Source organism: Callospermophilus lateralis, chromosome 15, assembly GCF_048772815.1.
Source record: "Callospermophilus lateralis isolate mCalLat2 chromosome 15, mCalLat2.hap1, whole genome shotgun sequence".
Taxonomy (NCBI): Eukaryota; Metazoa; Chordata; class Mammalia; order Rodentia; family Sciuridae; genus Callospermophilus; species Callospermophilus lateralis.
Window position 1 is genome coordinate 55,759,976 of NC_135319.1, and position 16,466 is coordinate 55,776,441.

Below are 16,466 nucleotides of genomic sequence, written 5' to 3' on the forward strand. Positions count from 1 at the left end.
AGTTCACTCAAAAACCATTAGGTGCACAATGTGCAGAATTCTATATGCTTTGTGAGGTAAGAAGTTATCATCCTTTAATGAAAAAAAAATGAGATACAAGGTGATTAATTGCTTCTCAACTGACAAGAAAACAACAACAAAAGTTTGAACCCTGACAGCCTAACTTTTAACCTGTACAATTAACTGGCTGACTATAGGTTCATCTGACAGACAATAGGATCTACTGGGAGGAACTGGGAAGGAAATCAAATACCCAAGTCTCAAGATGAAAAAGAGAAAAAAATAAACATGTACATATACGTATATAAATACAAAAAAAAAGGAAACATAATAAAATAGTGTTTCCTCCAACAATTTTAAACAAGAACTAAAATGATGGAGATGAAACAGAAATAAAGAAGCACAGTTTTATGCAACACTAAAATGAAGTTTGTATCAATCCATAAGAGACTATAATTATAATGCTCAAAGCAAACATAAGAACAGAATTAAATACCATATCCCTGCACAGTCAGTGGGTCAAAGATGAAATACAAAGAAATGTTTTTAAAAATATCTTGAGACAAGTGAAAATGAAACACAACAGAACAAAAATTATGGGATGCAGCAATAACAACTCTAAGAGAGAAGTTAATGGTGAGATAAAAACTATATCAAGAACAAAGAAAGACCTCTAGTAAAAACCTAAATCTGTAACTAAAAAACTCCAAGAACTGGAAAAGGAAAAAGAATAAAATAAGTTTCAATTTATCGGAAAGAAGAAAATAAAGATCAGGACAGAAATAAATGAAATAGGGACTAGGAAATCAATCAAAAAGATCAATGAGACTAAAAAATGGCTTTTTCAAAAAATAAAATTAACAATCCTTTAGCTATACTATGAAAAAAAGAAAAGTCAAATAGATAAAATAAATGAAAATGGAGATAATTGATACCACAGATGTACAACAGTCATAAGAGATAACTGTGAACAATTATACACCAATAAAATGAATAACCTACAAGAAATGGGTAAATTCCTAGAAAAATGCAACCTACCAATGTGGTTACAATCAATTGATCTTCTACAGAGTTGCCAAAAACATACAATGGGGCAAATAGCCTTCATTAAAAGACATCGAACAAACTGGGCATCCAGTTGCAAAAGAAAGAAAATAGAATCTCATCTTACACCATTTGTAAAAATTAAATCAAAATGAATAAAAGACTTATCCCTAGACCTAAAACCATAAACCTTCCAAAGGAAAATATAAAGGGTAAGGTTTTTGGTGTTGGTCTGGGCAATGACTTTTTTAGATATGATCCCAAAAGTATAGACAACAAAAGCAAAAATAGACCAAAAAAGAAAAAAGTTCCATCAAACTAAAAATCTTCTACCCAGAAAACTGTCTACAGAGTGAATAAACAATCTATGTAAAGGGAGAAATATTTATAAACTATATATCTGATGATGCATTAATATCCATAATATATAACTAACAATTCAATAGCAAGAAAATGACTCAATTAAAATTGGGCAAAAGACCTGAATAGACATTTCTCAAAACATATACAAATACCAATAGTTACACAAAAAAGTGTTCAATATTACTAGTTATCAGATAAATATAATCAAAACCTCAATGAGCTATCATCTTATACCTATTAGAATGGCTCTTATGAAGAAGCTAAAATATAACAAATGACATCTAGGATATAGAAAAAGGAACACTTGTATACTGTGAGAATGTAAATTGGTACAGCCATTATGCAAAATGGTACAGAGTTTCCATATAAAGTACATAGAACTACTTATGTTTTAGTTATCTCATTTCTTAGCATATATCCAAATGAAACTAAGTCAATATTTTGAAGATCAAAATTTGAAGAGATATTTGCACTCCCATGTTAATGGAAACATTATTCACAATGGCCAAGATATGGAACCAAACTAAGTTTCCATACATGAATGAATGGATAAAGAAAGTGTGATATATATGTAATCACATTAACATATATATATAGTTATCTATAATCATATGTATATGAAAGAAGTATATGTGTGTGTTTGTAAAATGTCATTTGTAGCAACATAGATGAGCCTAAAGGACATTATGCTAAGTCAAATAAACCAGGCATGGGAAAACATGCTATTTGATCTCATTTAAAAGTGGCATCTAAAAGTTGAAGTCATATAAATAGAGAGTAAAATGGTGATTGCCAGCAACTAGGGGCAGGAAGTGGATAGGCACAGACTTTTCTTTAGGTAGGGTGAATAAGCTCTGAAGATCTAATGCACTGCATGGTGACTGTATCTAATAATACTGTATTTTTACTTGAGATTTGCTAAGACAGTAGATCTTAAAGGTTCTGTAATGGTTAATTTGAATTGTCAACTTGATTGGATTAAGAGATATCTAAGATTAAGAGGCTTCTGGGTATGTCAATGAAGGTATGTCCAGGAATTATGGGCATGTGGGATAGGGAACTGAAGTGGAGACCCTCCCTAAGTGTGGGCAGTATTGTCCAACAGGTTGGAAGTTTAGAAGGAATAAAATTTGGAAGAACAAGGAAGCAGCAGCTGATGCAAGCTTGATTCTTCTTGAAAGGCTACTGTGACTGAGGATATCAGACTCTTGCTCCTCCATTCTTCCAAAGCAGACTCTGCCAGTGATTCTCCGGGGAGTTTCCAGAAACTTTTGGTCTCGGACTGGGGTTATACCATTGATCCCTCTTGTTCTGAGGCTTCAGTCTCTTAAACTTTAGAGCTACTGGTTCCTCCAGTTCTCCAGCCTGCGGACGGCCATTGTGGACTATCTAGCTTCTGACTGTATAAGCCAATTTAATAAATCCCCTTTTTATATTCATACTTCCTCTTGATTCTGTTCCTTTAGAGAACTCCAACTAATACAGATTTGTACCACATCCAAGCACAAACACACGCTAAAGGATAAGCATGTAGGCAATCATAATGTTTCTTAGCTTCTTTTTTAGTAATTACTTCATAGTTTCTACATTGGGAATAGCCTTTTCAACAAATGGCATTGGAGTATTTGGGTATCCATAAACAAACAAACAAACAAAAAACCTTCAATCTAAACCTCAGTTTTAAACAAAAATTAATTCAGAACTGATTGTACATGGACATGAAAAGTGTAACAAACATTTTTGGGTGGTAGTAAGAGGAGATCTTCAGAGTCTAGGCCAAAGACTTGACACAAAAAGCATGATTTATGAAAGAGTAAATTTCTAAATAGAATCTCATTGAAATTTAAGCCTTTTCTTCCTGTGAAAAACCCTGTTAAATTGGAAAGGCATGCTACAGAGTGGGAGAAAATACCTGGAAATCACAAATCTGGCAAAGCGCTACTATCAAAAATGTATAAAGAATTTTAAAAATTCAACAGAAATCATCAAACCAATTAGAAAATAGGAAAACTACAAAAAAATCTATTTCACTGAAGCAAATGAGCATATGAATAGGTATTCAACATCATCAGTCATTAGAGAAATGCAAATTAAAAACAAAATGAGCTTTCACTCCATACCTATCAAAATGGTAAAATGAAAAATAGTGACAACACCAAATGCTGACAAAGATGCAGAGAAATAAGATAACGACTATATCATTGGAAGAAATGTAAAATGGTACAGTCTGGAAAGCAGCTTTGTAGTTTCTTATAAAACTCATCAATTATCATACAACCTAGCAATTGAGCTGTTGGGTATTCATTGCATGTAAGTGAAAACATGTTTGCACAAAAACCTGCACACAAACACTCATATCAGCTTTATTCATAATTGCCCCAAACTGCAAACAACCCAGATGTCTTTCAGCGGGTGAATGGTTTAACAAGCTGTGGTACATGGGATACTACTCATCAATAAAAAGCAATGAACTGTGAATATACACAACAACTTGGATTAATCTCTAAGGAACTATGCTGAGTAAAACATTCACAGCTGAAAGGTATAATTCCATTTATATAAAGTGTGAAATGACAAGGTTTTAGAAATGTAGGAAGATCAGTGGTTGCCAGGGGTAAGGGACCTGGTGGGAGAGAAAGAAATGGTAAGGGGGTGGGTGTGGTTATCAAAGCATTAAGCAAGTTTCCCTTGGAGTGATGGAACTCTTTAGTGTCTTTACTGTGATAGTGAACACACAAGTTTATACAGAACCAAATACATGCACACGCGCATGCACACACACAGAGTATAACTAAAGCAAAATATGAATGAAATCAGTCAAATGTATAGTGTCAATATCCTAGTTATGATATATAATGTATGCAATATGATGTAAAATGTAATACATATAATACAGAATTTTGCAAAATGCTATATTGGGGAAAACTATGTAAAAGATCCTAGGAGACCTCACTGGGTTACTTCTTATGACTCCTTGTGAATATATAATTATGTCAGTAAAAATTTCTATCAAATGAAGATATAAGATAATATCATATTGGTTATCAAATCATAATCTAGGAATTTGAACTCTTTTAAATAGGCAGTTGGGAGCCATAGAAGCCAGTGAATGGGTGACTTGATAAAGCTGCCCATCCAAAGGACCAGTGTGATGACAGCAAGGACAGCATTATATCACATATGATGGATTCAAGGAGATGCTACAAAAGGCAGGAACTATGAAAACCACAACCAGGGCTCAAGCGAGAGATATTATTGAAGCCAATATTGAACCCAGTGAAATGCAGAAAAAGTCAATGCCTATAGTCATTTGGTAACCACATATCTAATGCACATTCACTTTTTCCAAGTTCTTTGTAATTAACACAATATTTGGGAATCTGATCATAAAATAAAAGCATTTCCAAGTGTTATTTCAGTATATTAAATTCATTCTTTTATGCCATAGTTTTAACATTTTGTAAAAAAAAACAGAGGGAAAATTTAGCCAATTTGAATAATAATTTTGTGAATGTAAGCAAAAATAAGTGTTCTAATTTAAAATGTTTGAATATTTGAAAAATATATTAGACTTGTGATTTTAATTAATTTTAACTAAATGTTGGTAAAATTTTTGATTAAATGAGTTTGCAATCAATGTTTAAATGTCTGAGGATATTTAATTTGATAATTTCAATGTTTTGATTTATTAGTTTTGTAAGCAGTGTTTAAATGTTCAGACGGATATTATTTCATGATTTTATACATTTACGTAAGTGTGCAGAAATAAAATACAAGAAAGAAGCTCTTCTCATGCACTAAATATTCTGATCATCCAATTGCCGTTTTGGAATCTGAGTCTACCTCTGCCTCCAGGTTCTCTATGACACAAGGTTACCCTCAACAGAGTTATAACCTTTTAAGGCATTTCAGAGCGGATGCTCCCAGGTTGAGGAGGAACAGACTTACCTTATAGGATTGTCCATCCTGGACACTGTGAGAAAGGCAGCAAGATTGGCTGTGTAGGAGGAGCACACGATGAGGGTGAAGAGCCACCAGCTGCCCATCACGATGCGCATGGCCATGGAGTTCACCGAAGATTCCCCACCTGCAGGAGGCAGGCAGAGTGGATTGGCCAGTGCTTCCACGCTGACTCCCATATCCAGGGAGATGCTCCCCCCTGTGGCCAGGGACACAGACTGGTACTGATGATGCTCTGGGGATCAGGGGAGTGACTGCCAGCTGGGCATTTCCTTTTAGGAAAGGATCCTAGAGCCACCAATCTTAGAAAGGGACAGAGGACCACAAAAGACAGAAAAGTTAGGATTGGCCTCTAGTGATGGGAAGTTTGTCAAAACACCAAGGATAGAATTCTGAACATCAAAATCTTCCAGTTAGAAGATTCTGCCTCACAGTGGAAAGCACTTCCAGGGCTGAAACCTGTGAGGTCCCTTTGCAATTTCAAATTCACATAGAGCAGACTCTAGGAATTCTGTAAATATAGAATTACTTCCAACCTAGAGGGTTCCCAGCTTTCTTTTAAACCAGAGAAATGAGATATACCATATCACTTTTATTAATATTCAGCCCTCGCTAGATGATTTTTTTTCCTAGGATTCTCAGAAATCATTGCATGTAACTTTTAGTAAGAAGCTGCCTCTTTGAGGCCAATTATTTCTCTTTGGTCCCTTAGGTGGTAGCAAAAGAAAGCTTCTCCCTGACTATTCTCCTTATATAACCTTGCAAAGCTTTTGCCATGGTGCAAACAGGGCCAAGACTTACATTAAGAACTTTGCAATTTGTCGTTTCCAGTCGAAATTGCAAAATCCTATAACTCACTGCTGGATAGAAGTGCTATCCAGACCTCTCAAAGATCGGAGACTTCATATCTCAAGAATGGCTGGAGTACTGCTTAAATGATTGCAACACAACTGTGATTTTTTTTTCCATTAAGACTTCAAATTTAAGCAAGCTTCAGAGTTTCATTTGACAGCCTCATGTGCATAGCAATCAATCTAATGTAGGAGGGGGAAAAAGTGCAAAGCAGAGCTACGAAGTTAATTTTATCTAAAGTGGAGAATCAGGACTTGAAGTTGAGTTCCTTCTTGTCATTTCATTTAATTTCTATCTGATATTACTTAGAGGAATTGGGTGCAGCAAGGTATTAGCACTGTCCTAGAGAGCTTAAATAAGATTGCATTTAAAAGGACTGGTGAAATGCATCTGAACAGTTTGCCAATGGATAAGTTCTTCCAGGCCCCTGGGGTTATTCAGTCATCAGGAAGCCAAGAAGGTACCTTGCTGGACAAAGGCTCCATAGACGATCCAGATGGCACTGTGCAGGGTGGCAGAAGCGGAAGGTCGAGGCTGGGTAGCACTCTGAGCCCTCACGGCCTGTATCCGGTTCAACACAAATATCAACACACCAACCACAGGAATGGCTGCCGCGATGCAGGCCCACACCGCAAAATCAAATGGTGCAAAAAGGGAGAAGATGCTGATTTTCTCCTCTGGCTTCTTAATCAGAATCCCCACCGAGTAGTCCATATACCGCTTGCTGAAATCCACAACGCTCTCCCTCTCCGGGGTGATGGTGATGGCAGAGATGGCCAAGTCTGCCCTCTGAAAGGCAAAACAGCTCATCAGAGGGCAATCCTGAGCTCACTGTGGGGTTCCATCCTACACTGAGGTCCATCCTACACTGAGGTCCATCCTCTGCCCTTGAAGTGGTTCTGTTTGGGGGAAATAGATTTGAGAGCTGACACCCTGGGACTTTGGAGATAGTAAGGAAATTCCAACACTGAATTATCTATTTACCTCCTTTACCCAAAAAATTTCTCTCCCCAGACCTAAAACTCCTAGGAAGTTTTTCTGGAGAATACAGTCCATTAAAGCACCCTCATTCTTCTGAGTTGTCATGTTTCTTCACTTTCTTATCATTTCCCTTAGCAAACTTGACCTCTTTTATTGGCTTGTATCTACTTCTACCTCCCACCCAAAAGACCTTTCTTTCTTCTTTTAGACTTGTCTGCATCCTCCCTATAGCAAGGCCATATGCATACCCCATTTCCCAAATCTCTCCTAATGCCTTTATTCCACCCTGATCTCTCTTATGCGGTGAGTTGTACCACTACGTTGAATGTCACAAACTTATCAGTCCCTGATTGTTTTATATACAAACTCTACGCTAGAAGGTAAAATCTTCCAAGAACAGAGGTGTAAAGTACATATGTCCATCCCCCACCATCCTTACCTCAAGGCCTGCAGCCACATGGGCTGAACCGTACTGGAGTAAAGCCATGTTATGAAGGGTATCTCTGAGCACTTCATACTGTGGCTTGAAAATTACCTTCTAAGACTTTTGCTTTCCAAAAAAGCCTTCATTTTCAAAATAGTTAAGTCTGTATTAAGATGGAACCAAACTAAAGGTGAAGCTGCCTGCTTTGTTAGAAGTTAAGAGCCCATGACACCTACATGAATGAATGGCAGGTGACAAGGGGACCTAGAATCCCATTTTGATTGCACAAGCCCTGAATGGCACAATTGTCAATTGTCAGCATCCTAATCTTGGCATCAGTAGAAGCAAGTGTATTTTGGAAAGACTAGTTATGGCCATTAATCCAACCTACATGCTCAAATCAAGGAAATGTGCATGAGGATTTGTATGTCTTAACATATGGACTAGAGGGGATGATATACTGAGATCCTGAACTGAAATCTAACAAAAATCTAGAGGAAAAGATGTTGGAGGTAACTATGTCAGAGTATGTCTGGTTCTTGCCTCTCTTGTCCAAAACCCCAAATCCAGCAATTTTTTTTAGGACTACGAGGGTTTGGAGCATATTTAGCAACTGAGAAGGAGGTTTAGTAGAGCAGGGTAGTTTCCAATATGGGAAGGATAAAAACTAATTTATGAAACAAGGTTTAGAGGAGGCATACGGAAATAAATTCATATGACATGGGTGGAGGGGTTGATCCTTACCAAGGGAGAGGTATCCCCTCCCCAGACAGGAGAGAGAAGATACCTGCAGATGTGCATAGGAAGAAGAATTTCATGTCCAGAGGTCTCAATTTCTTTCCCCAATGTTGGAGTAGGGAGTACAATCTTTACTTATTTTTAGTTGAGAAGGACAGAAGATTATTAGGTAGTTTGAAGAAAAAGGTCCCATTCTCTGAGGGACATAAGCAAGGGATCCAGCAAAAGACAAGCGGTAAAGGCCCAGCTGGGGAGAGATGGCACATACATGAATCTGGACAGATTTGTGATATTCTTCTTCAATTGCATGCAGAAACCTGAATGTCCAAGTCAAGAAGGTAGATAATAAAGTTAATCTGGGGTTTGGGTGCAATAAGAAATCAAGAACACAGGAAAGTACAACTGAGTGTTATCAAAGAGCTTTATATGATCAGCCATGAAGGATACGTGAGGCAAGATGGCTGCAATATCAGAAAGGCACAGAAACTTCAGGGAAGAATGTACCTCAAATACTCAGGCCAAGTGAAAAGAACCAGAAGCAAAGGACCATATATGATATTATGCCTGTACTTATATGAAATGGTCCCAATGGCAACTTTACAGAGAAAGTGAGTAGACTGAGGTTTGTCTAGGTCTGGGGAGGGAAAGGCACAAACTGTAAATAGGTATGAAAGAGTGCAATGGGGTAATGGAAATTCTCTAAAACTAGATTATGGTGGCAGTTATACAACTCAAAACATTTAGTAAACATCATTGAATTATACATTTAAAATGGAGAAATTTAAAGTATCTAAATTCTGTCACAATAAATTTGTTTTCAAAAAAGATCAAGAGAAATTGGAGAGATTTGTAGGCTTAGAAATCAAAGATCCTCAATAGAGAAAAGGAAGCAGGGAATGGGAGGTAAGGAGGTCCGAGATCTGGGAGTCCAGGTTTGTCCATCACAATGTCATAAATTGTCAAGATTGGTGGCAGTGATATTGAAGAGGAAGGGCTTGAGTCAATCATTGCCACTGTAAATGATTGTGGGGAAATGACCTAGTGGCCATGAGACGATAGGGTCAAGAACTTGGGATGTGTTGCATGGGCTTCATGCCTTGAGCTTCAATGACGGCACATTCCACAGGAGAGAGGAAGAATGATGGTTTGAAATGAGTAGAAGGTGCTGGAGAATGCCATACCACCAACATATAGCAATGCAGACACATGCACACACTCATTCACACGTGAACACTTACATATTCATGTGCACGTGGCCTATGAGGAATAGGAGGATAAGTACTCACTAACACCCACAGGGAAGAGCTACGTTTCTACTTCAGCTCAAGTGTAAGGGTGGGTTTCTTGAAGGGTGTGTTACAGAACAGTTGTATTGTAGTGGATAGAATTCAAAGGAATGAGAGCAATGGGCAGGGAGGGAAAAGAGAGTGCTAGGGAATGAGAAGGTAGAGATGCAGAAACAGGTATAACAGGGAGGGTGGGGCGAAAGAGAAGCTGTCAGTGAGTGAATAATGGCAACTGTTTAGCTCGTCCCAAAGGTCCAACTGAATCATGGGCCAGGTTATGATATTTCCCCAGAGACACTAGAGTACTGCTCTTCATGGACCTGTTTGGGGGAACCTACCTTGCTGATGAGCTCCCCGATCATTCCATTCCAGGAGGTGTTATGGAGCTGGTGACCGTACCTGCCGTCAGGAGCCTGGTAAATCTCATATTTGAAGCCCAGGGCCTTGGCCAATGCATCCAAGACATCTATGGAGAAACCTTTGTAGCGTTTGGGCTGTCCAAGGATGTTCTCAGCCACCATCACAAAAGGCTCTTCCTGAGGACAATAAAATGAATGTTCTTCAATTAAATAATGGGTCCACTAACATATATTTCCAGGGTATTGTTAGAGACACCAATCATAACTTTAGAATGCTAATGTTGGGGCTCGGGGTGTAGCTTGGTGATAGAGTAAATGCTTAGCATGCAGAAAGCCCTGGGTTCATTCCCAGCACTAATAATGATAATAATATAATGCTAGTATTTACCAATTTCTATCTGAAGGCTAAACTCCTCTGCCCTATTCTAAAACAGTTTATGGACAGTCAAGGTACAGTGGACAACCACTCCAATGTGGAGGACAACATGGAGCACTAGAAATTTAATTGTCCTGTGTATGTCATCTTAGGCTCTGCACAAATCCCCAGCTCCCAGAATAACATAGTGTGTTTCATTCCTTCATTTATAACATTCATGCTGAACCAGGACTCTGTTCTTAGGAAATACCATAATTCTATGGGAGTCACACAAGAAATGTGACAGTTTTCATCCAGGATAAGACATAGCAATAAAGTTCTGTGACATTAGATTGAGAGAAGACAGCATTATATCTATCAGATCATTCCAGAAAATAGATGATGAACAGGCCAAGGTCACATGAGTCAAAGTAGGATAGGATTCAAAATTTCCCATCCTGAGTCCAAAGTCATGCTGAGCTTACACCCACATATTTCATGCTGGATCATGTGGGGCAGGTGGGCATCTGGAAAACACATCAGCCCCACCCTTTTCTGTCTTGTGTGAGACTACACAAGAAGGGACTTTTGGCAAACAGCCCCAAAGAATATAATTCATTAAATTAGTTTTGTAGAAAAAAAAAGGGACATAAGGCTTATTTCTGGTGTGCATACAGGGAATGCAGAAATGCTGCTGCCATAGATTTCTGTGCCTGCTGGGACAGAGGGGAAGATGTGGACCAGGTCTGGCTCAGCTAAAAAGGAACAAGTGTAAAATATCTCCACAGTTCTAAAAAAGCAAAAATAGAAGTTGAAAGGAAGATGATTCTAAGGTCTCTTACAAATGTAAAGTCTCAGATTCCAGGACAACTATATAAAAAAAAAATGCAACTAATGAACCATGATTGTAAACCATGTGGGCACACAGAGGTTTGGGGTGCTAGAAGAATGTCCTCCTCCCAGTATCTTTCTGGGGACTCTGGCTACCAGCAAAGCTCTCCTAAGGAGCAGCAGTAGGTAAAAATCTAGCTTATATCCAAGGACAAGTGTAGCAGCCAAGAGTTCTTCAGAGCCCAGCAGCAGATCTGCAAGAGTGATCTTTCTCCAGAGCAGCTCAGAGAACTCCTCTAGGGAGCTAAAAGTCCCAGGGGAGAAGCTCCTACACTATTCTCCCCTTCATCACTCATATAATTATTTGCGTGACAGCCTTATGAATCAAAAGGCCACTCCTCAAGATACCCTTCTTCTTCCCAAACCCCACATTAGACAGAGAGCAGCCACAGACTCAAAAGCCTGGACAGCAAGGCTCCCAGCACATCCCCATGATCCTACCAAGACAGTCACCACTTTGAGAGTCAGTCCTTGGAGACGGCTGCCCATGGGCCTTTCCTGGAGGCTACCATTCAGGCCCTTTTCTGAGTCCCACGTCGCCAGCTGTGAATGAAAAAGGGGAGCATGAGGGATGGAACAGACACCTATGCACACCGTAGGAGCTCCTCCCAAACTGGAATATAAATCAGGCAGTAAGAAGTCAGCAGCCCTCTGTGCTTCCTAGAGACCCAGAGCCATCTTAAACCATCTATTGAGGTGTAACAGAACTTGCCTCTAGACCAAATGGCATATCTAATTTAATTCTGTCCACCCATGGAGGCCATGTCACTGTGTCTCCCACAAAGTATCCTCTTCTTTCACTACTCCTTTCACTTTATTAAGCCACTAGACACTTAAGTTCAGTCATCTCCACCAACATGGGCAGGATGAGGCCCATCGGTTGTATAAATAACAATGACCCAAGTGAATAGCTTGCCTTGTATCCTGGTACCTACTGCAATCAGGGACAAGAACTCCCTGCCTGCTTTTGCTATAGTGCAAATAACATCACTTTCCCTGATATCCAGGTAGAAGCTGTGTAAATTCTCTGGACTGCCATAACCTCCTGAGGCTGCAGGGTGTATTCAATACCTGGATGTATCTCACATTGGCACTCTAACTTGATGGAGAAGACTCTGCTCTGCATCAGGAACATCAGAGGAGACACAGGTGTTCTTGGGATTGCTTCCCTTCCCTGTGTTCCTGCAGAGCCTAGGCAACAATGACCAAACCTTTATCTGGTTAATGATTCTCAAGTTGTTAATTGGAGAGCTGTAAAAAATGCAGCCCCATCTCACATCAACTAAATCAGAACCCCAGGCCCTGGGCACGGGGACCATTAATGCTTTCTCAGTGATCCTGATATGCTTCTTCTTGGTCCATGGGCCTCTAGCTTGACTGTATATTAAGATCTCTCAAGGGCTTTTTAAACATTCTGAAAGCTGGGCTCTACCTCCAGAGATTCTGATTTAATTGGTTTGTAGTGGGCTAGATATGGATATTTTAGTCCCCCAGGTGATTCTAATACACAGCCAAGATTTTTGAGCCAGTGCTATTGATTAAAGAAGTAATTCTCAAACTATAGTGTGCACACAAATCATCCAGGAATTGTACACGCACTTTCTGATTCTAGAGCTTGAGATTGTTCATGTCTAACAAGTTCCCAGGTGATGCCGTTGCTATTGCTATTGATGATGATCCATGGACCACCATTTATGTAACAAGGAGTCCTTTAATATATGAGGATGCCTTCAGCAGCACCTACTCTTCATCAGGGATGACCTCAGGATCCCTGGTTAACCAGAGCAGAGGATATACCTGTTCATGGAGCTGTGCTTCCTGGGGCCCTAGAGGAGACACTATAGCTCCACTTAAAGACACTTCTACTCTCCCAGAATTAACCACAGTCCTGATACTTCAGCAGGAGCTGAGCACTGAGCCCTAAGAGATCACAGCTCTAGAAATTGAAGATTCCATCTGGAAGATGCTATAACTCTGAGGTCTAAAGCAAATCATTAGAATGAGATACAGAATTCTGGAGCCAGTTTAAAAGAAACATGGACTCTTCCGATGTCTCTTTGGACAATACCCACTAAGATCCACTCTATCCTAAACAATAGACTGGGAAGTGGTAAATAAATAATTTAGTTAAGAGCAGGGCCATGTACTCTGAAAGTCCCTGACCACAACTAATTAGTTTGAGTGTCACTACAGGGAAGAGCAAGACCTACCCAGAACTCTAATCAAAGGCATCAAAGATATCAATGGTACCATATTCTGGACCCTAGAATAGTGAGAAGGAGAAGGCTATTTCTCCAATAAGTCTCAATAAATAGCACTAGAACATAGAGTTGATTCCTATAGCTGGATTACAGCTGGTTTTTTAAAAAAAAAAAAAAAGGAAGAGGTAACTAGACATGGTGGCATATACCTGCAATCCCAGCTGTTCAGGAGGATCACTAATTCAAATTCAGGGCCAGCCTCAGCAACTGTCTCAAAATAAAAATAATAATAATAAAAATAATAATAATAATACTTTTTTAAAAAGTGCTAAAGGCTGAGGGTGTAGCTGAGCAGCAAAGTGCCCTTAGATTCAATCCCCGTTCCAAAAAATAAAAAAGGAAAAATTAAGAAAATACAGTCAAGGGATTGATTCTCTAAGTTCTATGGGTGACAGCATAGAGCTTGAAACAGGGATGGGTGTGTATTCTTGCTGCCTACATCTGCAACCCCTTAACTGCTTAACTTGGGCACCAGGACTGCTTAACCCTGATGTGTGGCCTTTATTTCTTCTGGGTATGGGTGGAGTTGTAAAGGTCCCGTTGACCATCTCAACGCCTAACAGTTTTGATGGGAGCAATCAATCTTGTCCTAATAATGATGTGTTAATTCCAAACACTGGATATTCTATTCTAGTCTGAGATGGATTCCTACATCTTCTGCCAAACCTCCCCGGTATGGTGAAAGGGCATCTTAACTCTGTGCCCATGGCTTCAATAAGCACCTGGAATGGAGCTGTTTGGCCTTGATTAACTAGGCTTTATTGTATTTCTACTGGGATTGTAATTAGGCAGGAGAATAGAGTATAGAGGCAGGAAGGAGCAGTTGGGAAGTCATGTGCTGCTGTGGTTTTGGCTCAACTGTGAGAATAGCACAGCCTCTCAATGCCTCCCCATCACTGTTTGTTTCTAACCACTGCCTGACTCCAGGCGGAGCCATCTTTACCCTTTTCACTTGCAACAGTCTCCTTATCAGTCTCATTCCCAAACTTTCTCTCTTCTGTCCCATTCTCCAAAGTGCCGATACCTTTACAATAAAGAAGCTCAAACATGAATGATGTTGATTAAAATTTACTAATTAACATTTCTGACAGAATAAATCCTAATACTTGTAGGCTTGACCTTAAGTAAGACTGTCTCATTCCAGAGCCCATTCTCTCAGCTCCACTTCTGTTTAGTAGCCACAGCAAATTCCTTGTCCTTTTTCACGCAAATTGTGTTTCTTCCTGATCTTTGCATCTGGTTCCTTCTGACTACAATGCCATTTCTCTTCTTCTGGATCTGCTACATTTTTACTCATTTAAAAAATAAGCCTTCACTTTAGAAAAGTTTCAGATTTACAGAAAAGTTGTAAAGATTGTACAGAGAATGTCCATAAAAGACACAGTTTCCTCTGTTGATACGATACTAACATATCCATACACTCCACATGCAGTCTCCCCTGTTACTGATACTAATGTACCATACATTAGGATGATGTATTCATCACCATAATGAATGTTTGGCCCAATCTCTGTGATTTATGCAAAGCTGCAACAGACATGATCTCCAGAGGCTTGTAGTCTGGGCCTATGTCTCTGAGCCAGTTGTCAGACCTGGGTTTCTTGCCCTATTCTCTGGGACCATGAGCTATCCAGTGTCTCACGTTCTTGGTAATTCCCATCTCATTGTTACAACCTTGCCCCAGACACCATGTTCTTTCTCATCACAAAGATCAACTTCTATAACTGATCTACATTTGGGCAAAAAGATGGGAAGCTGAGTGTTGTAGAATTAGTCAGTAGCTGTGTTCTGGTTGTTCTCACCATTTACCTAAATGACCTCCCACTACCCACTTGACAGCATAGAGCTTGAAACAGAAGGAAGTGAACAAATGTTTATTCAATACAATGAACTTCACTCAGATTCCATTTTCTTATCCCTAAAATGGAATACAAATATCTTCCCTGCCTATTAAGTTGAGGGGCTCAAAGGAAAAAAATCATTTTGAAATAATCTATTATAAAAAGAGCTTAATTAAGAATCATGTAGTAAAGAATCCAGTTATAAAACTAATAACAGAGTAAAAAACATCAAGCTATAATAATATGCATACAATATGACCTTAATTATGCTTATCAAGAAAAAGCATTGATAAAAATGGGAGAAGATACATTAAAATGTGATACACATTTATATGTATTACATATAAATGGAGGAATTATAAATAATCATCATTACCTTCTTTGTGCTCTTCTTGCTTTTAATAGGTTTTTTTCACTACTTTAGCAGGAAGGAAAATGAGCTTTTGATAAAAATAACCGGCATAGGTGATTAAGCGAAACCCTACCACATGCACTTTTATGACTGAGGACTGAATGTCAAAGGAGCAGTCAGAGTCAAATCATCTGTCTGTGAGTCAGGGCCCATCTGAGAGAACCAAGTAAATCTGTGCTCTTGCTCCAAGAAGCTGTGGATAGGGGACATTTATCTTCTAGAAAAGACATATTGCTAGTTTGACCACTGTCTCATGTTCTAAGACCTCTCCAAGCTAGTGTAGAGCCCTAGACCCTGTTGGGTTGGGAGACAGGGAAGCAGCTATAACTGAGGCCCAGGTTCATGAAAACAAGCAATGTTCCTCCACTAAGAAAGAGAGATGGCACCGAAACATTTTAGTTAATATTCACACAACCCTAATGCAATAAGACCATTTAAATCAAAGTGGAACTTCATAAGAAGGAAAAAAAAAAATCCTCCAAGCCTGTTATCATCCTTATCTTTTGGTCTTAAAGTACTTAGGACTTAAAGGTTTTTTGTTTTCTTTTCTTTTAATACCAACTTCTCTCTCCCTGGCCTTTAGGCATTCTGTACCCTGACAAAGAAAGAAGAAACACTTCAAAGTGAAACTCAAATTCTGCCTTTTGAACACATCAAAGTACAACTGTGTTCCAGGATTCGGGATCCTTCATGTTAGAC

At 39.1% G+C, this 16,466-nt stretch overlaps 1 protein-coding gene across 1 annotated transcript in view; it reads right to left on the reverse strand.

The window, feature by feature from the left end:
• Grid1 (glutamate ionotropic receptor delta type subunit 1) overlaps positions 1–16,466 on the reverse strand; it is a 695,729-nt gene that overhangs the window by 101,127 nt on the left and 578,136 nt on the right. The window contains exons 9-12 of the mRNA XM_076834762.1: positions 11,695–11,796; positions 9,987–10,184; positions 6,684–7,008; positions 5,356–5,494 (exon numbers count right to left, since the gene is read on the reverse strand). Of these exons, the coding sequence (XP_076690877.1) occupies positions 5,356–5,494; positions 6,684–7,008; positions 9,987–10,184; positions 11,695–11,796 (764 nt within the window). The remainder of the gene's footprint in view (positions 1–5,355; positions 5,495–6,683; positions 7,009–9,986; positions 10,185–11,694; positions 11,797–16,466) is intronic.